Raw genomic sequence first — 26,130 nt, forward strand, 5'->3', positions numbered from 1 at the left:
TTTATTGAGGCTGTTAGCCTGCATACAATATTAAAGTCCAATACTGAAGGGTGAATTACTTGGTTAATTCCATGTAGCTGTCAAAACACAAGTAGCTGTTACTAAATTTGAGGTGCAAGCTGTTCTGTAGGGCCTCTTGTCTTTGCCAGCCCTTGAACTGCCCTGGTGGAAGGAAAGCCCATCAGAGTCTCTCCTGTGTTTCCAAATTTCTGTTTCTGGTGGCTGTGTGCCTACTCTGGCATTCTGTTGGCATGTGCTGAGTTGTCATGGAGTCATGAGTGGTTTAGGAAAGATCATATAGTTCCAACTCCCCTGCCTTGGGTAGGAACACCTCTCATTAGACCAGGTTCCTCATAACCCCATCCAACCTGGACTTGAACACTACCAGGGACGGAGCATTCACAGCTTCTCTGGGCACCTTGTTCCGGTGCCTCACCACCCTCCTGGTAAAGAATTTCATCCCAACATCTAATCTAAGCCTGGCCTCTCTCAGTTTAAAACAGTTGCTGCTTGTCCTGTCATGGGATAAAGTCTCTGTCTTTCTTATAAAACCCCCCTACATACTGAAAGGTCACAATCAGCTCTCCATGGAGCCTTTCCCTTTCCTGGCTGCACAACCCCACCTCACAAGGGAGGTGTCCCAGCCCTTCCAGCATCCCTGTGACCTCCTCTGGACCTGATCCAGCAGCCCTGTGTGTGTTGTGCTGGGGTCTCACCAGCATGGAGGACAGGAGGAGAGCCAGAACAGGACCCCAGCAAAGGCAAACAGCACTGCCGTGTCCCAGAGAGACAAGATTTTCACATAATCACAGAACTGTGGGGTTGGAAGGGACCTCTGGAGATTGTTCAGTCCAACCCCCTTGGTAAGGCAGTGTCACCCAGAGCAGGTGGCACAGCAATGTGTCCGGGTGGGCTTCAGTATCTCCAGGCAGTGAGATCCTACATTCTCCCCTGGCCAGCTCTTCCAGGGCTCTGCCACTCTCAGTGTTAAGATATTCTTCCTCGCGTTGAGGTGGCACTTCTCGTGTTTCAGTTTACGGCCACTGCTCCTTGTGCTGTCGCTGGGCAGCGCTGGAAAGTCTGGCACCGTCCTCCAGGCACCCGCCTTTGAGATATTTGTACGCGATAATGACATCCCCTCCGAGTCTTCTTTTCTCCAGACTAAACAGCCCCAGCTCCCGCAGTCTCTCCTCTTGAGAGAGATGCCTCAGACCCCTCCTCATCTTCCGCGCTGGGCTGTGCCGGGCTGGGCCCCTCCACAGGGCCCCGCGCCCCCGGCCCGGCTGAGGCCCTGCCGCGCTCCTCCGCGCCACCAGGGGGCGCCACCGCCCCGCCGGAGCCGCTCTGGCGCCGCTGCTTGCGCGGGGCTCGGCCATGGCGGCGGGCGCCAGGAGGGCCGTGTGAGCCGAGCGGGGCGGACGGGACGGGACGGGACGGGACGGGACGGGACGGGCGGCGATGGGGCGGGGGGGGCTCAGTCGGGGCAGCGGGGTGGGGGGGGCCGGCCGGTCAGTGAGCGGCGGCGTGTTCCCGCAGGTACCCGCTGTTCCAGAGGGGCGGCCCGCAGCTGCGGATCTTCCGTCCCAACTTCTTCATGGTGGCCGTGCGGCCCGGCGTGCCCCAGCCCGAGGACACCGTGCAGTTCCGCGTCTCCATGGAGTGAGTGCGGGCACGGCAGCTGCCTGAGGGCTGAGCGCTGGGGGGCCGAGGGAAGGAAAGGGCTCCTGCAGCGGGCAGACCTTGCGGAGGGCGGCGAGGGCACTGAGTTAATGAGGAGCTTTGCGTGGCTCCTCTCCCCCAGTGTGAGTGAGGCTCAGCCTTCCCAGGGACGGGCTTGGGAAGAAGGAAGTGCCTAGAATTTGATCCAGGGTAAGCAAGGTAGTATCCAGTTATTTGTCAGGACTCTTTCAGCCTGACCAGTTTGCTGGCACACATTAGAGCCCATTAGACTGTGGCAGGTTCTGGTAAGATCAGCAATTCCTACTCAGAATAAAGAAAGATGTCTCAGGTTGGGCAGTGAGAAAGCCTGCTGGACACAGAATATACCTGGCAGTTTGAATGTTGAGGCTACAGAGGATAAATATTTGACAGTTGTTACAGTTTATGGATCATAAATCGCTGTAGCAGTGTGTGGTCTAGGTTGAGTTTACACTTTCATGTCATAAATCTGTCTTGGTTAAAGCAAGAAGACATATTTATTCCTCAGTATCAACCAGTCTCTAGTTTATTTTGTTTCAATATTTACACTTTTTTTTCTTTCTTTCCCCATAATGTTTTTTCATTGCCTAGAATGACAAAATTGGATATCAGGAATTACCTTGAAAGAATATACAATGTGCCAGTAGCTGCTGTGAGGACCAGGATACAGTATGGTAAGTGCAGTTGAGTAATGCAGAGGGATGATTACAGCATCCCTGTGCAGCTAGAGTATACTTTTTCCTTTCAAAAGGTCTGTTAGATTTCAGCAGACTTTGGTTGCAGTGGTTCCAGGTGCTTAGCTGGTGATGTCTTGTAGCATAGTTGTTTCTTCATCCCTTCAAATAAACATGCATCACTTCATATTTGAATGCTGTGATTAAATGATGATGTAAGTTTCACTCTAAAAAGAAAAATCTGACTTTAAAAAGGCTGATCATGCTGACAGTTACCTAGCTTGTGCTTTAGTAGTTGGTCCTGTTTCTCTTTGAAGACCAGTGGGTGTCTCCCTTCAGAAGGAACTGCTTCATGTATTTTAATGCAAGTAGTAATTAAACTTAAATTCATCTGTAGCCTTCATTTAAAAAATGAGCTGAGATTAGCTTGCATGCACACACAGGAGGTGCTATGGTCTAACAAAAGGCAAAGTTTGTAGAGCAAAGAAAAATGCTCTGTTGAACCAGTAGATAATGTCAGAAAAACATCTTGACAAACTTAAAGGTTTTTATCACCTGTTGTTACCAAATTTCTGCTACAGACTGGAATGTTTCCACTTGTGGTATTTCTCTCCTGTCCAACACGTAGAAACAGCAACAACAACAAAAAACCACCCAAATGTCCACCAAAAACTCAACAAAAAAAACAACCCAAGAGAAAAAGAAAAAACATTCCTAGTTTAACCCATGCTGAATTCTGACTTGGAGGCAGAGGGACTCATCTCTAACTGAAATAAGATAAATTTAGGTGATGGCACCTTTACAAATGAATGCTTCCTTCCCCAGAGCTTCTCTGGCTGCAGTTTGGATGCAGTCAAAAATATTTTTCTTTTTCTTAATTTACATTTTTGATTACCAGCAGTGTAATTATTGGATGGGGAGTGACTTGTTGGTTAGGACATCTTTGATAGCTGGGTTTTTCATTTTTCATGTAGTGACTCTATGAAAGGAATTGTCTGTTTATGATGGTAAGATAAAGGATGATTTTAAAAGGAATAGGAAAAAAGACCTGTAGTGGTGAAAAATGGAGGATAAAAGAAAAAGCTTCAAAATAAGGTTGTAAAACTCTTAACTTACAAAGGAAGGAAAAACCCTGGAAGTATCATCTGTAATATGCTTGTGTGAAAACCAGAATTAAATAAAGTCATAAATACCAAACACATGTAGTTCCAAACAGCACTGAAAAATAGTCATGCTTGTCCTTATAACCATTTTGTCCCCCTCTGCTAATTTTAGGTGATGGTATATGGTCAGGGATTAAAGAGGGTTAGAACTCTTTATGATCTGAGAGCTTAAATGTCTGCCTAACATGAAGGGGTGAGTTGTACTTCTCACTTCAGTTGTGACCAGCATGGTTGGAGGAGGTTGAGGTGCTTTAGTTTGTTTGGATGTGGAATATAATATCCTGGAGCATAAACAGTAGATCCAGCTCATCAGCTGAATAGTAAAAATTGTCAAGTTTAAGGCTACTTAGTGGTAATTTTCTCCTTGTCTTCCTGAAGCTGTGGATGTTGGGAGAGCAGTTTATCACCCCTGGCCCCTACTTGGGAGACTTTTCTCCTTGCTTCTTTGCAGAATTTGTGTGTGAAGGCACAGTGGCAGCAGGCTGGTGTTGCCTTGTTTCCCTGCCTGTAAATGAGTTTCAGTACACCACCAGTTTCAGTACACTTTAATAATTGTGGGACTGTGCTGGTAGTGAAGGAAGAGTATTCCTCTTAAAAATAAGTCAGAGGTAGCCCAGTCCCTCCTTCAGCTTGGCCTTGCTTTGGAATGTTCAGAAGTCCTGGGAAGTAAAAGGTGGGATTCTCTTCGTTCCTGCAGGTGCAAACAACAAGAGGAATCACAGGAATCAGAGAGTGAAGAAGCCAGATTACAAGGTCGCCTATGTACAGCTGGTGAGTTGAGTTAACATGGACACTTGTGAGGAAAGAGGAGGGCACTGTTAATCAGCCAGCTGAAAGTAATGGCCAGTGAGTTGTCCTGGTTGGCTGAATATTTCTGCCAATCCTCTAACAGTGAAAGTTTCTTTTAACACATTCCAGAATGTAAAGAGATTTAAATTGCTTGCTCTAAAGATCAAATTCAAACAAAATAAGTCCCGTGTTGGTTTGAGGTCTGTCTGTAGGTTGTGGACTGATGTCATAGGGTTCTGCTTTGCCAGAGAGTTTCATGCTGACCCTGTACTCTGTGTGCTGGAAGGTTCACAACTTGTGTGGTTGATTGCTGAAATGTCCAGTAAGTGAAAGAATATATTGTGAGGATAGGGAACTTCTTATTAAAGGTCTTTGAATTTCAGAGAAGACTAAGGCTTATTCCTTGGAGAGCCCTTAGTCATGTCTAAACAAGCTTGCTTTGTGGCTGAAACGGACTCTGAAACATACATTGGTTGCCCAGTGGAAAAGGAGCTTCATGTTCTTGTAAATTTCTTTCATAACAGGACCAATTTATAGTTTAAACTTCTGTCAGGCTTACCTGTCTTTATGCAAAAAAAGCAGTGCAACCAGTGACAGAAAACCTCTTCACATACCAAAATGACATTAAAGGGATGGTATTTATGGTTGTAAAACCATAAGCTCAAAATTGCAGTTGGCAACATAACGTCACTGTTAACTCTGTCTTGGGACAAGGATTCAGTGTTGGAGGAGCACTCTCTGACTCTAAAGACTGGCCAAGATTTCATATGGACTTGGGGTCAAACTCAAGAGGCACAAACAATGGGAAATCTGATTTTTAATATTTCAACATTTAAATATGCTTAGAAGTTTTTTTCTAAGCCCCTTCTGGGAAGGGGAATAGAAAGAAAAGTGAGGATGAGTGTTCTTCTAGACAGCCCTTACCTAATTTAAGAGAATATTTTAAGGTGCAATGTTACTAAAAAGTAACAGTTATATTTAGATGAGGAGTAACTTTGATTTACTCTGCTGAAGTTAAAGGCAACCTCATCTCTGAGGACTTTACATCATGATTTCTAAAACACACATTCATTTTTTCAAGGAATTGTTTGCTTTGGTGAGCAGATTCTCCCTCCTGGATTGTCTGTGCTAGGTTTTTGTTTGCTGGAGAGCAGGACTGCATGATTAGCAAGTGAATGCTTGAATTGATGATGTTGTATCTCACAAGTTGCTTTCTCTGAGTGTTGTTCCTTTTAGTAGGTACTTGCAGGTACTTTCCATTGCCACAGCCTCCTGCTAGTGACTTCCTTGCTTTTAGAAACTTGTTTCCCAAGACTGAGGCAGACATGGGTCTCTAGTGAACTGTAGTTCGAATTCTGTTTCACTGTAATGCAGTCTTGTGTCCTGTGTCTGCTGAGGTGAGAAGGAGATAGTGTGCAACCCATAGATACTCAGGGGGAAGGAGTGGGAAACAGAATCCTGCTTCTCTGTTGGACTAAGAGGTTTAAGGCAGTGCCTTTGTGTGTTTATTTCACATTCAGCCTCTCAACCTAGAATAATTGCCATAACCTTAAGGGTTGGTCAGCCCAGGTGTGGAGATTTACCTAAATGAGCTTGGTATTGGAGGCAGGTGCACAGGAGTAGTTTGGTTGTTCTCCAGCCTTCCATTTTGTCTTCTGGGCAATGCACAGAGCCCTGCTGCACTGTGGCTGAGCTCTCATAGTACATGGGACAGCAAGAGTCCCTTATTGCCTTACACTGTAGTTACCATAATAAATTCTTAAGGAATGCCATGTTTTCCATCTCTTCCATGAGCAGGGTCAGGGGACACTTTTTGGTGGTGTTTTTCATGTCAAGGGAGGGAATTGTGACTGTTCACTAAACTCTTGCCTTTGAAGCTTGATGTCTGTGTTTTTTCCTCACCTCATTCCTGGTCTCTTTGGTCTGTTTTATTTCCTATTGTTGTTGTGGTCTGTTAATTTTATTAACATTTACGTTTCTTTATTCCTCCCCCTTTCTCTTTTTACTTTTGTTTGTTGCTTTTCATCACTAGCTCTGATGTCTCAGACAATGAGCTCCCAGCTCTGTGTTCACACCAGCTTGAAACAGTGGATGAAGCCAGAAACCCAGTGTCATTTCTGAATCTGAAGGGTTTGCCTTCGTTCTCATTCATGGTGTGATCAGGCCATTACAGGCCCCATGCAGTCCATTGTTACTATCTGCCTAATTTAGGAAAGTCTTTGGTAACCACTGTAAAATCCTTATTTTCATGAGAATTAATTTGCATCTGCCATGAGTCAGAGTAGCTGGGCTTTCCCACCATTTTTACCAGCTGTGTTTTCTCTCATTAATCCAGTTTCAAGTTAAAACTGCTTATGACTGGAAAAATACGAATGTGTTTTTGGAAGCTCTTGGGTTGATCTTTCTGTTGCCCACTAGGTGGAAGTATTGCTCTTTCCAGTGTGACTTTGCAGCTGTGGTGCAGTTTACCTGAATGAAATTGAGTTCATTCTCATGAGCAGTTATGTTTCTCTGCTCCATAAACCATCACCTTATGTGTCCCAGTGCAACACACACATCCTTTGACTTACTGCGAGTGTCTCAAAGGTGGAAGGTGTATGAAGTCACAGTCAACATGCCCTTAGGTGTCAGACTAGTGCCCCAGCTGTTCCACATGTAAGCATTGTTGTCCTTTCTTTTCCAAATACTATTTCTTGGAGATTCAGAGCTGTTTACTTTATTCTCAGGCGGTAACTGGACAAATAAGTGATCTGTCCAAGCATAATATTTTCACACTAAAAAAATATCTCAAATCATAGAAGGCTGTGGATCAACAATATCTTGCCATTCCAGAGCCTGCTTGCCTTTTTTCCCCTTTTGGAATGTGGTGAGAAAGGTTTAAGTTAGAGACTTATGGCCCTGTGTATCAAATGCTACTTTTCTACACTGTTCTATTCTTTAAACTAAACCCAAGTTTTATATCTTTGCAAACTAGATAAAAATATGTGTAATACAGCAGCTTTTCTACTTACTCCAATACAGCTATAATTATTATAATGAAAATTTAAAAAAAAAAAAAAGAAGAAAAGAAAGCCAGTGGGAAACTTTGCAGTTGCCTTAACATCAGGGAAATTAAAAAAAAACAACAACATCCCCTCCTTCTCCTCCTTCAGTGTTCTCACTGGTTTAGCTTAACAGGTGTTAGTACCCGTGGGAGCACAACTGTAGACAAGCCTCTGGAATCCAGACCTATTTTTAATTAAACCTGTTTTGAGAAATGGAGTGGAGATGGCTGTAAAAAGGAGTCTGACCTTGTCAGCGTTAGGACTAACACCTATTTAGCTGCTTGAATGATGGCACCGGTGGGAACATTTTTGCAAATACTTTCTCCTCAACCCCCGTTTAGAGTATCCTGTACACTCACAGTAGTTAACCTATTTGCACATCAGATGTGACAGCAGTTTTCTTTTGAATTCAGAGGAAACTTGGATGATCATATGCAGTGTTGTTCCTGAGTGGATTTTGGAAGTTGCTTTCTGTGCTGTTTTGCCATACGTTTTTGCATCAGATGTTACCACTGCAGTAGTAGGAGAATTGTTCAAATGCCCTGGATTATTAAACTTAACTGCATTTGCTGCTACTGCTGGACTGCATCCCGTGCTTTTGGGAGTCCAACATTTTTGTAGTTAATGATACAATAAACATCACTTTTCTGTTAATTCTGAAGGACAGTAGTAAGTGCTTCAATTATCCAAATAACCAGAAGATCTCACAGTTGTTTACATGATCAGTGTTTGCTGCATCATTGCTGCACAGTAATATCTGTGCTGATCTTCCATTTCTAAACTTTTCAGGGGACTCAAAGGTCAGAGAAGTATAAGTGAATTTGTGCTGGGTAATCCTTCCAGCAGTTTTCTGACGTGAGGCTCGGCAGTGGAAAGGCCAGTACTTGACTTCACAGGCTTAATTATGGTCACTTAACCTCTCATTAAAATGAATGGAGGCAATCTGTACCACTCCTGTGATAACTCCTTAGACAGACTCCAAGAACAAGGTGTGTTTTCACCCTTTCTTAGGACAAAGGTTTGAAATCTAAAGGGAAAATACATGTTTGATGCTTAGGTCACTTTTTATCATGAAGGATGTTACTAGCATTTAACAAATGAATCTTCATTATATACAAGGCCTTGTATATAATTCACTTTTACTTTTGGGTAATGCTGAATTGAGGATTAGAGGAATAGCAGCTTAATGGGTCCCATTTCTGTTATCTGAACACTCTGACTTGTGAGACCACACATCTCACTTGTGCATAACCTCAGAATTTGTAGGAAAAAGGAAAATCTCTGGGAAAACCCCAAACTGAGAACAACAATGTATAAAATCATCATGTTGCCTTTACTTTTTTAGGTGTTCATTGCCACCTCTGACCTGCTTTGTTTGGGGCTTTTTGTTCCTTTTTTAACAGTATCGTAAGGCTTCACTTGAGAGTGAGGTGAACACATGGTGGTAGAGCTTACCCTGACAAATTCCAGAGTATCAGGGGATCACTTCACATTGGTGAAAAAGATCTTTTGCTGTCAGTGCACCACTCAGTTCTATGCAAAATTACTTTTTTTCCAGTGTCTGTCTTTTTCACAGGATTTTCTTTTAGCACAGCTGTGTTGAGTAGAAAGGTGGTGTTATCTTCTCCCCTTTTCTCTGTGCTTCTAGCTAAGGTGATTATGCTGGCAGAAGTTCTAAAGCAGAAGCAAGTTCTAGCCTTTTTAAAGTTTACTTCAGCTTATAATTTCAGTAATTCAGCAATTAAAGGGATAAATAGCTTGCAAAAGGTAAAACTATGGACAAATGCAAGATTTTCAAGTAAGGCAGAATCTTCCTTTCCGGTTGGAAATGCCAGCACTCCATGTTCTAGCAATTTGTAAACCAGATAAACCCTGATGAACTTGGTAACAATTGCTTGCTTTATTCCAGCGAGGATTTCATTGAGGATGCATTCATCATATGGTTGTCAGATGGTTGCTGTATAGAAGGAAAAGCTTTTGCAAAGAAGAAGTTTAAGGAAAAGCAACACTGTGTAAAGGAGTGACAATCCCTCTGTCCCTTTGGTAGGCTTTTTTTTAAGGAGGTGGCATATGAGCTTGAACCTCAGTAGCCTCTGGCATTATGTGGAAGATGCATTGAGTGTAAATATGCCTGGACAGACTCACAATCCTTTATGTAAGTTGATGCCTTTTGGTATTTTTGAAATTTTGAAATACCCAAGATACAGGGTTCTTCTGAAAACTAGCTACTGAGCATGCACAACAGCTATTTTTCATACAGCTTTCATCACTCCAGAGCCTTACAGTGCAGTATTACTGCAGAGTATTGTTACTTAAGATTTATCAACCTTCAGTTCTCAGGGTGTAATGTCTTGGCTGTTTCAAATCGTGTTTGGCTGCCAGCCAAAATCAGAATTTCTTCACAAAACAAGAGCTGGAAAGAGCCAACTAGTCTGTGCTGATTTTGATTTATTAAAAGACTCCAGATACAGATTGACATTTTCAGCTCAATATTTGACTTCCACCGGCCTTGAAATGGGAACTGTGAGCACTTTGATAAACAGCTTAAAGGTTTGTCTGGTTTTGCTACAGCCTCTGTGTGTGTCTTTTTTTTCTGGTTTTGCTACAGCCTCTGTGTGTATCTTGTTTTCTTTCCTCTTTTTAAAATAATAACAGTTTTGCAATGCTTAGTGAATTACTGTGGATGTTGTTAGTATGCTTTAGGGACAGCTTTCCTGCATTCTCCAATAAGGGAAATGCATTGGTCCTGGAAGCATACCAGAAGGAAAGAGCTGCATAACAAGAACAGTCCCTTACTACACTGTTACCAATATAAATAGTTCTCAGATTTTCAGTGGAGGTGGTGTGCCTACCATGTCAGCCCGAGTTGTTTTCTGACTTGTTTAACTAAAATGGCTTCCTCTCCAGGGCAGACAGGTGTGTAGTATGGGCCCTGTCTGTTCTGTAGGCCCTGCAGGGCTAGTGACCTGCCCACAGCACAGTTAAAACACAGACATTTTTTGTAATATTAGCAAATTCCTTTCCAAATGTTTCAGTGTGCTAAAATCCTGGGCAGTGCTTGGCCTCAAGGGTGCTTGTTGCTGATCCTAGTACAGGAAGAGGTTGAGTAGGCTGCAGCTTTGGGCTTGCTCAAGGACCCTGGTAAGGCCAGTTTCTGTGCCATGAAATGGGACTGTGCTTTAGCTGTCAAAGAACAGCTATTATGAGGATACCTGTTGGTAATTTAAAGGTACAAAAGAGCTGAAACCCCAGAGTGTACACCAGTGGAAAGGAAAACCTTGATATGTTCCAGTTGAGCTTATCCAGGCTAAAATCAAGGAAAAAGCAATGTACACAGCAGCTCCCTTGTTGTTTTTGTAGTATGGTCAGGCTCTTAGGAAACCCCCAAGAAGTATGCACTACAAAAACAACCGGAGCATTGCTGGGTAGAGTTGGTATTTTGTAGATTCCAGTCTGGATAATCTCATCTGGGATAACACATGGTTTTTTCTATCCAAAGCATATGAGGTTTAGATTTTTTCACACCTGTTATTTGCCAGGTCGAGTGTTTATGATTAAATAAAACATAGCAGACATTCAGCTGGGTCAGGGACATGGTGATGGTTCTGTTGAATTTATTTATGTCATATTTCTGATCCCAGAATGAAGAGTAGGTATGCTGGGGAATGCTCCTTTCATGTCCTTTATGGAACCATTTCATAACTGAGCCTCTTGTTTGGATGTATTTACTGCATAAATTTAAAGACTGGCTGATCTGAAAAAAAGTCAAACCCACCTGTTTTCATCTGAAGCAGTTAATGCTTTTCTTGAGATTTCTGTATGCAGAATGCTGCCAAAGAAGTTAATGTATTGTAATGTTTGTGTTTTGGAGAGTAATTTCAGGGTTATGGGTGGCCAGTTAAAAGTGTTATTATGCAAAGTCCCATACAGAATGGAAGGGCTGATATTGTTGAGTTTAATGAAGTTGTGCTTAGAGCAAACACCACTAAAAATAAGTAGGTAATGTTAATGGGATAGTACATTTCCACAGAAAAATGGTTTCCTGCTGTTAGATAAAAACCAGAGACCAAGCAAATGTTTATTTTTCAAGTGGGAGACATAGATCTGATGATGATGTTTCACTAAAATGACTTGTCTGTTAGGCAGAATGACTGATGCAGATGTAATCACTTTAATCTCATTAGTGATATATTAGACAGATTGTTCCCACTGTAATTGTTTTACACCATAGTCTTTTTATGTCTGTTGATAAGAGACCTCTGATATCTGTTATTCTGTATTCCCACATTACACCCTCCAATAACAGCTGCTAGTACTGCTCTCTCTTATCCTTAGCTGAGATCTAAACAACTACAACCACTACTCATATCCTGAGTGTTAACATAATGAATGCCTGCTCCACTGTGTATTTCCCTGCTGGTGGTACTTGAACAAAATCACTGTTTTGCTCATCTTGCTTTTACTGTATGACTCACACAACATCTCTGAGTTGATTCAAAGTCTTTGAAGAGATGTCCATCTCCTGATCATTCATCTGTTAAAAAAACCCAAGATGTCAGTATCTTAAGTAGCACACAGGAGGAGAGGCTGAAAGTTAGCTTTTGAGGAGAAGGGACGTACATATATCTTGGGGATGTGGGTGGAAAGAGATTTTGGGAGGTCACAAGGTACAATTCTGCGCTAGCTGAAAATTCAGGGTGGTGTTACACCCTAAGATCATAGCTACTGCAGAAGGGCTGGAATGTCTCTCTGACCATTTGTTTTCTCTTTAGGGCCAAGGACAAACCTTTCAGTTTCCCAACCTATTTCCAGAGAAAGAACAAGACACAGAAACTCGCTCTTTCGATGACTACAGGGATAAATATATGGAGAAAGAGAAGCAGAAGGAGGAGGGTGACCCCAGACGAGGCGGAGTCCCTGATTGGTTTGGACTTTGATGTAACAAGCCAGCTGCCTTCCTTTAGGCTCAGAGGGATTTTGATTAGCACAACTTGCACTCTTCTCTTCTCTTCTTGTAATGACTGAATGTTTATTCTTGAGCAGCCCTTGCTAGCATGTCTTTTTTTCTGGCTGTTTGTACATGACTACAACAAAATTCCCTTGAAGAAATAAAAAGGTAAAATAAATCTGACTGCACCAGGTCTTTTGTGTGAGCTTGTGGACTGTTTCTAGAATGTGGAATTCCCTATTGTCATTTCTGACTATGAGAGTGTCATTGTGCTTACCTTTTTCGTGCTGCTGCAGGTTGTTTTGAGTGGAAATAGGCTATTTAATTTACTAGGATATGGGCAGTTTGTATTGACTAGAATGTCTAAAAGTCAAGATAGGTTAGTCAGAAGTGGACATGGAAGTGTAGAAAACTGGACTATAGGCTCAGGATGTAGGGTTCCCTTATTGTCACTTACTGGGTCCTACTATCTTATTGCCTTCCTTGCAGTGACCCCTCCTGTCCTAGAGAGATGCATGTGATCTTAATGTACTCCTGTAACACTTGTGTGGCACTTTGGGGACAGGGTTTATAGGACAGGTTTGTGACTGTGCACATATGTGTTTGATCCCCTTAAGCATCGAGAAGCAGACAAAGGTGGTGCACGTCTCTGCTTGCTGTTGTGCAGTGCAGGTAGCTGTCCTCTGTGACCAGCCTGCCTTAGGAATGTTTACTGGCATAGTTGTGCTGGTTTCCTTCCCCACTCCACAGCTACCTTGCAGTACTGGCAAGTGTCCTGTGTGGACACAGTTGTATTGGCATGGAAATGCTTCTGCCAGTGTAGCCTGTGTTGTGATGAGGACTAATAAAAAGACTCTTTTTACTTTTTCTGGTGTAACTCCCTCTGCTTCCAAGTTACTGATGCCAGCATAGTGGTAGAACTGCCACGTTCAGTGTTTTCATTTTTTGGCTCTGGCTGTTCCTCCTCGCTCTGATGAGGATATTTCCTCTTTTTCTTTGTCAAGTAATGTGCTCTGCTGTCGTGTCAAAAATAGTGGGGGAAAAGGAGGGCTAGGAAGGAATTCACAGATGGAGAAGGGTATCTCTGCAGGCTGTTTGCTGCAACACAGCACGTGCAGGGTTAAATGTATAGCTAATGTTCCCCTGGCTTTTGAATTCTGCCACTTGGAGCAATTGGCAGGGTAGTGAGTGAGCCCATGCCTTCAACGCTTCTACCCGGGTGCTCTCCTTTATTGTTCTGTGTCTCAACTTCTTGTTTGGACAGCTAGCAAGATGTTTACAAGGAAACAGCTGTTCTCCAGAGAGTCAATCCAAGTAGGATTTTACGCACCCCCTTCTGTTCATTAGTCACCTCTTTATCCCTGCTACTTTCCTTGTGCATGACAGTCCACCTCCTTCTGTGGTTTGTTGCTTACACCCCCCTCTTTGTCCACTTTCCAAGGGGGATCGTGTATGATCTAAGTTAGCTGGTACTTAAACAGAGAGATGCTCTTAGAGAGGAGGGAGATAAGGGAGGATTTGCTACTCCCAGCCTGCCAGCAGAGTTACAATAGCAGATATGGAAAAATACTGACTTCACTGAAAACAGTTCATGTGTTTGGCATATCTGCAAAGGCAACATTACCAGAGTTTTGTAGTGACATGTGAAACTCCAGGTTAAATCAGGAGCTGGCCTGCAGATTTAAAGTAGGGTGACTGAATTTGTCTGGGTGCAAGGGTCTCTGCTGTACACAGTCTCCTCCTCCCCCCACCTTTGTTTAATACATTTTTTAAAGGAGCTGTTTCTCAAACTCCCAGATCAGTATGGTGGTGACCTACATTGCAACTGAGGCTATGCTCCTTCAATATAGTATTATGGAATTTGCTATTTGTTCTTCACTGTCCTTTGTGGTTATTTCCAATGTGAGTAACTTGATCTTTTTCACCATAGTGAAGATAGAAAGGGCTCATCTACTGCTTCCTAAGTGGTTGGTCAGCTTTGAGCAAGCAGACAGTCAGGTATATTAGTTCTGGATAAATGAGGCTGCATTAGGTGAAACAGCAAAGATAGATTTAACCATCATCCTCTGCCTTCCCTATTAATGGTCAGGAGGTGTTGGACTTGCCAGCTTCTGTACTGGTGTTGAGGACCCAAGGTGAGTGAAATTTATTTGCAGTCCCAAATGTGCTCTAGGCTCTGTGAGTATCAAAAGCCCCTGTGCAGGTCTACCATGCTTTGCTACTCTGTGATTTCAACATGGGCAATTAATTTCTAGCTCCTGTTCAAGGCAGGTTTCTGTTTAGAGTAGCACGAAAGGAAAGAGATGCAAATACACCCATATCTGTATGAAGTTGCTGTAACCAAATTCTGCCAGATACTCAAGCTGCATGTAATCATATAGAAGGGTTTGACTTGGAAGGGGCCTAAAAGATCACCAAGTTCCAAGCCACTGTTACCTGGGCAGGGGCTCATTCCTCAATGTTACCAGCTACCTCTAAAACATTCCTGTGAAGTTAAGGTAAGATTAAAAAAAAAGAGCCAACATTATTTTGCTGTAATGCTCCCCATTGCTATGGAAGTGGGATTAAAAAGCTCTTGAGTCTTTTCCAGTTGAGCAGTGTTTCTGAGGAAGTGGTAGTGGTAGATATGATCTGGTGCTTCAGTGCTTCACAAATCCCATCCCCCAAGCTGTACAGGTGGGCTAAAAGATAACAGAGAGGATACTTTAATACAAAAGCACAGATTGTATCAGGTGTACCAGAGAGAAGTACAGCAAACCAGTGCTGAAACCAGGACAGGGTCTCTGAGTTTTTTCTGAGTTTTGTTCAATGTGTTGTGCTCCTTCCAGGACATCCTGATGTTTGTTTTGGGTGATGTAAAGGGTAAGCAGCTCCTGAAGTCACATCTACTCCTGCTGTCAGAGGTGTTGAGCTGCCCTTGGCTATGTGAGTGGCCATACCTGTGGGCCAAGGATGTGCATATACACATGAACAACTTCTCTGAGGGCCATAGTAATGCCTTGGTTGAAGAGACTGATGTTCACTGTGGTGCAGGAGAAGCCAGGTCCTGCCCTTGGCGTGCACAGCTCTGCAGCTGCTGCTTTCTCTGACGTGCAAGGGAGATGCTGAACGCAGTTTCTTTCCTCTCTGAACGTGTGCAACCCCCGAGAGAGAGTAAAGTGCTGGAACAGCCGGCGGATGTGCAGTTGGCTGTGCTGGCTGGTCTGGTGGAGAAAGGCATCTGGCCATGCTGAGTGGGTGCTATCCCAGCAGTACCATCCAGCTATCCCAGCAGCACCAGGACACTTCAGAGGGAACATGCAATTGCTTCTGGTTTTTCTGAAACAAATTGCAGAGACAGTGCTATCTTAAGTGACTCCCTTAACATTACACCTTAGAAATTAGTTTTGTATTGTAGGTGGTGCTCGGGTAGGCACTAGGGATAGGTTCCTGCAGATAACAAGGTTACTGAGTCTTGTAACCATTTGTTATCACCTGAGCCTTGCTATGTGACCGCAAAAGGTTCAGGACAGCTGTAAGTGGTTAGATAGAAAGCTGTGGCAGCTTTATCTTGTGTGTTACCCAGACTATAGAATCATAGAATGGTTTGGATTGGAAGGGACCTTTAAAAGCCATCTAGTCCATCAATCTTGCAATGAGCAGGGATTCTAGTCTTCAACTAGATCAGGTTCTTCAGAGCACAGTCCAACATGTACTTGAATGTTTCTAAGAACGGGACATCCACCACAGATTTTCCTCTAGGAAACCTGTTCCAGTGTTACACCATCCACATGGTAAATATTTTCTTCCTTATATCTAATCTGTATTGACCCTCTTTTAGTTTCAAACCATTATCCCTGGTCCTATAGCAACAGACCTTGCTAAATAATCTATTCCCCTCTTTCTTATGGGCCCCCTTTCAGTACTGAAAGACTGCAGTGAGGTCTTCACAGAGTCCACTCCAGGCTGAACAACCCCAACACCTCTTTCCTCACAGGAGAGGTGTTCCATCCCTCTAATCTCTTCATGCCCCAATTTAGGAGCAGGGCCTTGCACTTGGCCTTGCTGAATCTCACAAGATTCCCACTTCTTGATCTTGTCCAGATCCCTCTGAATGGCATCCCATCCCTAAGGCATGTCAATGCATCACTCAGCTCCCAAATTAGTTGGGAGCCCAACTGGGACCCCCAAATTACGCATTGGGTGACAAAAAAATGTGTTCAATGGTTTGATCTACTCTAGCAATGCTGAGTGAATGAAGCAGTGGGAAAATTTGGCTTGCTTTATCCAGGGTGGATTTGCTGTGGAAAATATCTTCATGGCTGGGGAATTCCTGCTCCTTCCAGGTTATCCCAATGACATCAAAGCTGGTGTTTTCATTTCAGAACTATTTTACTTATTGGAACTTTCAGGCTGTATGACAGGCTATTGCTTCTTCAGCTCCGTTGTGTTTGTGGAATGGTTTGCAGAGAGTGGTGAGGGTTGGAGAGAGGACGTCTGCTCAGTGTGTGCAACAGGGCAGGGGACACAAAGCAAACACTATTTTTCCTGGGAGGATGGAAAGCTTGTAAAACCATTATCTTGACAATGCTGCTTTCTGCTGAAGTAGAATTCAAGGACTGCTCAGAGTCCAATTTAAAGCAGTTGCTGGGAATGGCTTTCCAGGGTGGCTTATATGCCAAGGCTCACAGGTGCCACGGCTTAAAAGGAACATTGTGATAATCCCTTTCGACCTCCTGAATGACACACACCATAAAATTTCATGCTGTCCTTTCTGTGCATAGGCCAGAAGCTTGTGGTTGAATGTTACCTGGAATAGATTTCAAGGTTTGAACTTGACCAGCATTGCAGGACCAAGTAATTTTCCTTGAATAAGCTGGGCCCAAACAGCATGAAAGTCACCAACATGTTGTCATTTGTCCTGTGAATTACGCAGAGTGGTGGTAATAGGGAAAATTGAGTGTTGCTGCTCAGGAATCATGTGTTTGTAGAGAAGGGAAGTAATTTCTGTAAATATTATTTTCTTTAAATGCAAAAGGTTTCAGACTAGATAAGATGACATAGTGGTTGAGCCATTTCTTCTGAAGTGATTTATGACTGTTTAGACAGCATTTAGCTCTTTGTGTATAGTATGGCTTATCAAAGTGTGTGCTGCTGTTGCAGACACACCCAGCTTTCAGAATTTGGGAAATATATCACAGTCACTTATTCTGTGGCTTGAAAACATAGTAATTAGGGCCTGGTCCAAAACTCATTGTTTCTAATTACAAAACAGGACTAATTATCAGTCTCTTAACCTTTCCTGACTTCCGCTATTAGAAAATGCTGCAAATTAAAAGTGATTAAGATTTTGGAGAATTTATGCTGTGGAGGATTAAGCAGTGCATTTTATTCTGTGGTGACTGGGATATTGGAGAGGTCACACACAGTGTTTTAGACAGGTAGGTCTTGCTTGGGGTCTGGCCCTTAGTGCTATCTGTGTTTCATCTTCCCGTTCTTGTTTTAGGAGTCAGACCAATGTCAGTGATTCAAGGCTTGGAAAACTTCCATTCAAAAAAAAAAAAAGGCTTGGGAAACTCCCTGTGTTGATTTGTGATTTAGAAGTACTTTGACTCTTGCCTGTCTGTATGCACCTGGAAAAGAAAAATTTCTCAGAGGCAGAGCATAGTTTAGTGTAGCTAAAAAAGTGAAATGAGCAGCCTAGAAAGGGAATGGCTGTGATGTGGGCAGGTGTTATCCTCCTAAATGGAGGGAGAAGCCAGGGAGTTGTTCTGGATCATGTCTGTGTGGTGCATTTCTCGTGAGCCTGCACTGAAAACACAGAGCTGTTGAAGGTTTCTTAGGTCATGAAAAGAGCCTGCTGCAGATTGAGCCGTGCCAGTGCTTGCACACATGGTAAACCCAGTGTGTGGTGTCTCACAACAGCTGTCAAAGACTGGTCGTCATACCCAGAGTCTCTAAACATCCTGTTTATCCTTGCAAGGAGGAACACTTGATTGAAAGATAAATACCAAAAAAAAAAAAAAAAAAAAAAAAAAAAAAAAAAAATAAAAATCAACAACAAAACAAAACCCAACCCCAAGACCGGTGCTAGGAACAACATTTGCCCTTGGGCTAACAAACCTGAAAACAAAAGAAAATAAACATAGGATGGAGGCAAACACATTTCCACACAAGCCCAAATTCTAAAAGGGATTGAGGAGCTGAGCTTGTTTTGGCATGCTTGAAAAAGAAGAAGCCGTCTGGGTGCCAGGATTCTCAGGGCTCTGTATGTGTGCGTGTGCATCAGGGTAAGAGCACAGGAAGAAATGGGGTGTCTGTGGTGATGTGAGGGGGAAATAGCAGACATTGGAGCTGCCAGAATGCTTTATGCAGGGTCACCCTTGGGGCATAGCTTGCACATTTTATTTTTTTTTTTAATTAAACATGCCAAGGAAAAATCTTCGAGTTGGCAGCAAGATTTTTTTTCTTCTTCTCCCTCTGTTTGTTGTTCATTTGTCACTGCACTGGAGGTCTGTTTACTTTGCTCAAGAGAATGAGGGACCCAAGAGACACTGCTCTGCATGCAAAGTTTTTATGGAAGGGGCTAGAAGAAGAGAAGGGCAGGAACTTTCAAGCCTTTTGAAACAGAGGTGGGCTGTTTCTTTTGCTTCTTTGCCCAATGTATGTTGGGCCTGATGCTGCTACTGCTTGTGCAGATGTAGCTGGGTCCTGTTGTTAAGGGCTGATCAGGCAAATCTCTACAGGGTCAGTGTGAGGATGCCTAAGATGCTCCAAGACTTGATGTTGAATCTCTGAGTTGCTCTAACACTGTGGTGCTCCCACTCTGCCCATAGGATCTCTCCTGGTTGGTTGCTTTCAAACTGGAGACGATGCTCCTCTCTCCCAGCACCTCCCTGTTGACTCGTCTGGATGGAGTTTGGGATGAATTAATGAACGTGCCATTAAAATAATGTCATGGATGAAGCAAGGCAGCCCTTCATTCCAGGGATTTAGTGTTTTGAAGGGGACTTTTCCAGAGCTGTGTGGCAGCCTGCTGCTGCTGCTGCTGCTCTTTGTTGCTTTTTATGACTCAGTGAATTTCTGAATGCTTCAGTTTCTCCAGATGGGCTTAATAGTGATTGTGACCTGACTGGAGATCCAACAGAGGAGGGATAGTGGAGATCTGTGTTGCTTTTGCTTGCTAACATCTCAGTGGATGAGGCTGCTTTGTCTGGCTGGATCTTCTTCATATCTTACAGTGCTGAAACAACTAGAAAAGAAACTAAGGAAGCTGCACAAGCAGGATGAATGCCTTTAGATTAACAGATGGGCACATCCCATATTTTTTGCACGTACATTCTTCTAGGTTCTGGGCACTGAGAGCAGTGGCTTGTGGCCAGCAGAGTTCTGTGTGATGCAGGGCAAGGGAATGGCTAATGAAAGCAATGGATAATTCCACTGGAGCAGGCTTTAGAGCCAAGTGGTGTTCTGCCATTTGGAATTTTTCTTATCCTTTTTGACTGGTGAAAGAGGACAGGAGCTGACGGGTCTGCCTATAGCCTCAGTCTTGTGTTCAGAGCAGCTGTTTTCTGACCCAAGTCAGTTCTATTTGCCCTAATGTGTCCCAGAGCAGAGGTTTCAATCAACAGAAGGAGGTGACTCCTTTTATCTCCATGTTCCCTGCTTTAATTGATGGGAAAGCTGCTCAGCAATCCCAGGACATCTTTCTCTGTTGCAAACATTCCCTTAAATACTGGGACACACCATGTTGTTTTGGCCACTTTGTCTCCAAGAGAAGGGGGAATGAAGAAGCTGTGATTGTAGAAAGACCCCTTGTGAAAAGACACTGAAAAGCCTGTAAAATACTAATTCTAGAAGAGGGAGAAATGAGAAGAAATTATAATTAGAGATGGACTATGCAGAAGTCCCTTTATGATATATGGGAATGGGGACTGTCAGAAACAAAAAAGAAGACAAGATAGAAACTGACATAAAATGTTTTCACTCAACAGTGGGTTAGATTAGTGTTGTGCAATTCTTTGCCACAAAATATCAGGGCCAAGAACTTTGCTGGATGCGGACACACTGACTGTTTCTGTGGATAACCAAGATATCAGAGAGCTAATGGTAATATTAAAAGAACAAGAGTTTTGGGAAGTTGTCGGTGCCACATGCGTCAAGGCACAAGCTGACTCCAGCAGATGGAGATGGGGATAGGAAGAGACTTTCTTATTTCGGAAGTGAAATAGTCTGTGAGCTGCCTCTTGCAGGGTTTCTTTTTCTGACCTTTGGATCAGCCTCTGTTGTGTTGCAGAATCCCAGCCGAGATGGAGCTTGGGAAAGACATCAGGCTTGGCAGCTGTCTCAGCTACAGTACATCCAGTTATGTGGTAGACCCTGTGGGGAGGTAGAGCACCCTTCTGCATTCTTCAGCTGCCAGTTGTGAACGTCATGATTTCCCCCTGCCCCCAAAAAGAAACTTGTTTCTGTGGCCTGGGAATCGAGAGAGTGAACTCCCAAATTGGGTTCAGCTGAGCTTGGGTCAATTCCATAACATCTTTCTGCCTTCATTTTGTGTCATAGAAATTATCTAGTGGTGATCACTCTCCTCTGGACCCCTCTTGTCTTTCTGGCTAAGATCTAGGTGTCCTTAGTGAAAAGGGCCCCTCCTTTCCTTCTTTGGTAGAGTATGACACACTACACAAAATATTGATGTACTGAGGTCAAAAGCTGGTTTCATAATTTGCTTTTTTTAAAAAGTCACTCTTTTAGCTATCTGGAAAAAGTACCAGAGGAACTTTGAACACCTTAGCTGTAGGGCTGTGCTGTTCAGCATTAACTTCTCAGTAAAAGAGCTGGTTTGTTTTTATTGTATTTTCTTTTCACTGCTTTTAATAGCTATAAACAACCTCTGTGTGGAGCATATCTTGAAACTTTTGACCAGCTGGGTGAGAGGCCTTCATATCAATTTCAAGCCTGTGGAGAAGAGAGCATAACAGGTCCCTGACTGCTCCAGCCACTTCCTGCCTGCCAAGGAATGCTGGAAACAGAGGTCATTATTGCACAAGTAATTAAAGGTTCATCAGCCCTACCTCTCTGATTGCTTAAGGCCATTGTAGTAAGGGACAAATACTCCTGCTTGCCCACTGTTATTTGTTTTCTGCTTGCTGTTTTTCTTGGCTTGAGAAGAGGAATCATGAAGACTCTTGAGTAGGATCTGGGAGTGCTGTGGTCTAATGCATTTGGCTGTGGCCCTGGGTATGTTGTGGATCACTCTAGTACTGAGAAATAGAGTGCCTTCAGGGCCCCCTCTCTTCCTGCTTCTCCCCAAGATCCAGACACCAGAGAAATGGCTCTCAAAAAGCAGGCTCATGCTGCCCAGGCCCTGGCACGGGGTGGGCAAAGAAGCCCAGGCTGGGGGAGGTCTGTAGAGCTCTGAATAGCTGAAGTGCATCCTATTCTCATATTAGCAGACATGGGGATTTTACTCCATCTGAGCTGGACTCCAAAAATGTGAGACTGACTTATAACGGGAGGGTTTCCTATGAATTTTCTTAAAGGGATTAATTTTTCTTTCCGTGGTTTGAACTCTGAAGTTCACATTTTTTGTATGTTTTCTCTCCATTACAGTATGCAAGAAATTACTTTGTCTTTTAAATAGACACTGAGACTCACTTATGAGCAGGGGCCTCTTGAAAATAAAAAGAAAAAGAAGTAAGTACCAAATATTTTGTATCTTTGACAGAATCACAGGAGCAGAATCACAGGGCAGACTGAGCAATGCACCCTTTAACCATCTGTCCCTCAAGATCTGGAGAGTGTTATCTTTGAGGAGCACAGCCCACAGACATGGGAAGTCATGTTGTTGTCCTCCAGTTTTTCTTCTGTTGTTGAATGATTGTCAGCACTACCAAAAGAAATGAGCCCCCATTGTGCTGAATCTTCTTGTGCTTCAAGAGCAGTGGAAGAAACACCTGAGAATAAAAAGAGAGCTGGTTTTTGGCCCCTTTGGTCCAGTAACATTGTGAATGAGCCTCACAGTATGGCTGGTACAGGGTGGGGATTTCTTTTCCTCCTGGAAGTGTACAAGGGGATTGAGCTTGGACTGCACCCCAAAAGCCTCCTTGTTGGTGAAGACATTTTGCCCTTGAGAGCCCAGCTTCAGGGGCTTGGCTGTAGCTCAGAAACAGCTTGAAGGGCACGTGTTGGGTGGGCAGATGGGGCGGGTGATGGAGATGATCTGCTGAAGAAGGAGAAGTGTGAATGAGAAGGGGAGTGACAAAAGGGCAGCCATGTGGTTGACCCTGTGAAAGTGGAGGAGGGGAAGAACTCATCTCAAAAGGAGCAAGGAACCAGCAGCAGAATTGCCTGGAATATGAGGCTGAGGCAGAAAAGGCTTGGTGCAATGATCAGACCTGAGGTTACTCTACGTGTGTCTGCACGGGAGTCAAATAACTCCTTGCTCAGTCTGCAGGGGCTGTCTAATCAACAGTCCTGTGCCAGTCTCAGCCCAGGATGCTCTGAGGTAACACTAATCCTGCTGCAGAGCAGAGGGGTGTCTCCAGAGGTCCCAGGGGCACCGCATCTCCACACGTGAACGCAGCCCCCAGTGTGGCAGCCTTATGAGAGACACTGTGTAATGGCCTGTTTTGAATTTGTATTTCATTTGCCTCCCATATGGGATCAGTTTTTCCCTTTTCTTTATTTTTTTTAATAGCGTTTTTCCTAGTCATAATAATCAGTGTTTCCCTGCCTTCTCCCCTTCATTTTTCACAGCTGGCTTTGATTGGTTTCAGTCCTGCAGATGCTCCTTCGGACCCAGAAGAAGGGGCAAAGGTTCTTTCCTTTTTCAGTGCGCGGCAGCCAGAGGGCTGGGGGAGGCTGGTGCTCCTGGACTGGCCCACTCTTTGCTGTAGCCCCAGCCAGCCTCTTGTGCATCTGGTGAGCTTTGCCAAATTGCAGGATAATTTCTCTGCCAAAGGCCTGGGGAAGATCACAAGCAGTTGAGGGCGTGCATGCCCCTTCTCTTGTGCCATTCAAAAACAACTGTTCCTGCAAGCAAGAGGGGCAGGATCCCCAAACGCCTCGTGCTCCCAGGCTGTGAGTACAAAGGGCCAGAGTGCATCTGCAGAGAGTGTGCCAGCACTGACTCACACCTCTGGGTCTGGGAGCCATCAGGCTTACAGCAACTGCAGCCCCACGTGTGTGACCATGGTTCTATGGGGTGCGATCAACCTGCACAGCCCTGTGTCGTGCTCCACCAACAGGAGCACCATGCACAGCACCCCCAGTGCGTGAATTGGCATGGGGAAAAAAAAATAGTTATTGGATGGGCAGGCAGGCTTCCCTGATTATTTTAGAGCGCGAGTCAAACACAAATCGCATGGTAGAAAGGAGAAACTTCCCTTGGAGGCAACTTAATCCTCAGCTGCCTGATGTGGGGTTTCTAGCAACTTCCTTCAAAGCAGCTTGTGCTGGTCACTGTCGGAGATGGACAGTTGAGTTAACAGTCATTCAGCTGATCTGTTATGGCTATTCCTGCATTCCAGGCACCATCCAAGAGAATGAGACACAGCATTGCACAAGACCAAAAGAAAGTAAATGTTTACAGGCACAATGCACATTTCAGCTTGTTACATGTTCCTGAGCAGTGAAAGAAATGAAACAATAATTAAAACAGGTCCCAAGTCTCAGTGTGTATCTTGGCTCACAGCACTGTCCTCTTGGAGTGCTGCCTCTGCCTCTCTCTGATCCCAGCCTGAGCAGTACCACTGGGCCATAGCATCCAGGTCAAGGTCTTTCCAGTTACTCCAAGCACATCCCCTTTCTGAGAACTGCAAGAGCCTTTTGGTGAGGTGATTTTATGGTTTGTGACGGAGTTGGGTGCTTGATGCTTTCCCAGCACCCAGTCATGCTGGGATCTCCCAGGAGATGTTTGCCTTGAGTGTCCAAAGTGTCAGGGTAAGGGAAGTTATAGATAGATTTATTCCCATGGGAGAAGGGCAGAGAAAGTAGAGGAGCACAAGAGAGGTGGACATTTAAGTAATTTGTTCCCTGAATGATCCCTTTTTAACGGTCCAGCTTGTCTTTGTGTGCACTCAGGGAAGAAATGAGGGTGCAACGAAGCTAATGTAGTGAAGGGCTGTGTTGGCAGATCTGACAGCAGTGCCAGCTGGACAGCAGCTACCTCTGCTCTCCTGCTCTGAGCACAGGGCTCATCACAGCACAACTGGAAGGATAGGATGTCTCCTGGCTGTGAGTCAGGTGGGTCCAGGAGAGAAGACGTCCCCTGCTCTGCCGCTGTTTTCCTAAGGAGAAAAGTAGAGGGCCAGGTGGGGAGAGTTTTTTTGCATGAAAGGGTGAAGCAATGGAGTCTTTCTCTTGAGAACAAGGAAATGGGGTGAGCATGAAGGGATGACTGAAAGACCCTCTCCCCCAGAGTTGCTCTGTGCTTGATGGTGCCTCCTGCCAAGCTGAGAAGCTCTTGCAGCATCGTGTGGCCTTGACACCAAGACAACTTTTGTCACCCTGCAAGTCAGTTCCTGGCAAGGAAAAAGGCCTTTTTAGTAATGATCAGCCCACCATGCACATGGCACAGAGAGACAGACCTCCCTCCATGCGTGCATTGCCCTGGGCTCAGGCATAGACTCGGTATCCACATATGAGCAATATCTGTAGCTGCTGACTCACTCACATCACTTTTCTTGGTTCTCTCATTTCAGCAGTGAGCTGGCCAGATATTATTCATTTTATTTGAGATGTCTGCTGAAGGTATAAATGTCTAGGCTTCTTATAAGGAACAGATGAAGTCCAAAAGGCACAAGGTAAATGTGCAACAGACTGTCTAAGAGCACGCCTAAGCACTGACTAGGGCCCATACTTCAGGCAGAACAAATGTCCACAGCCATTGCTGAGTCTGCAAATAGGTTGGATTTGTTGTTTTGTTTGCCACATAAAGGGTACTTTTAAGAGGTGGCAGCTACCTGGTCCCTTGTTTTATGTGACTGAATTAAAGACCTTGTCGTTGGGGGAAATGCTGACTTTTCTGTAAGGTAGGTTACAACCTGCTTCTATGCAGTGTCCTGTTACAGCTTTTCTCTATCCTTGGGAAAACCAAGGAAGTTTTATTTTAGACTTGCCAGACCATTCTGAAGGCAAATGACAGTACTTGAATGAAGTCAGAGGAGGGAAGAAAATAGCTCTTCAGTCACTAAGTTATGAAAAATTATTTGGATTTAGGCATCTGATATTTGTGTTCATTCTACTCAGAAGCAACTTATCACCAGCTCCTCAAAGTTTTTGCGTCGTTAAATCTCCTCCTTAACTTGTATAGTGACTACTGTTGAGGAGAATACAAAAATCTGTGCACCATTATAAACCCCTCACTCACTCTTACAGAACATGTAGGGAATCTAGCCTGGGAGTTAAGGTCCCAGAGCTAGTCCTGTCACCAGTGATGGGAAGTTTCCGTGGATATAGTACACAGCAAAACAGATGGGAATGATGACATTTCTCTAACTGAGAACTATCCAAAACCTTCCAGTAAAGATTATCTGCTTTGGTCTTACTGGGGTAGTAAAGGCCTGTGTTTGTAAAGCGGAAGAGCCAGCTTTTCAGAAGTCTGTTTTTTTACAGAATGCTTGACACACAAGCCATAATTCTGGGATTCTGGTTCCCTTGTTAAGTCCTCCTGCTTTCAGATTCTTGGAGCTAATTTTCATTGACAATAGGAACATTCCTTGAAAAATGCTGATGTAATGAAGTACGTGCTACTTGAGATTAAAAGATTTATTCAGTGACTCCTTTGTGAAACTTTTGCAAAGTGTCTTAACATTTTTATGTTTCTCTAACTG

General features: G+C 44.0%; 1 protein-coding gene across 1 annotated transcript; it reads left to right on the forward strand.

Annotated features, from left to right (window-relative positions):
- Positions 1–1,299: 1,299 nt before the first annotated feature.
- Positions 1,300–12,504, forward strand: MRPL23 (mitochondrial ribosomal protein L23). Its single transcript, XM_071427746.1, has 5 exons — positions 1,300–1,400; positions 1,537–1,659; positions 2,290–2,372; positions 4,233–4,306; positions 12,141–12,504. Exons 1-5 carry the CDS (start codon positions 1,375–1,377, stop codon positions 12,303–12,305), a joined length of 471 nt encoding a protein of 156 aa, XP_071283847.1. The 5' UTR covers positions 1,300–1,374; the 3' UTR covers positions 12,306–12,504.
- The last annotated feature ends 13,626 nt before the right edge of the window (positions 12,505–26,130 follow it).

Source organism: Agelaius tricolor, unplaced genomic scaffold (genome assembly GCF_023055355.1).
Source record: "Agelaius tricolor isolate 1412-34295 unplaced genomic scaffold, bAgeTri1.0.p SCAF_5, whole genome shotgun sequence".
Taxonomy (NCBI): domain Eukaryota; kingdom Metazoa; phylum Chordata; class Aves; order Passeriformes; family Icteridae; genus Agelaius; species Agelaius tricolor.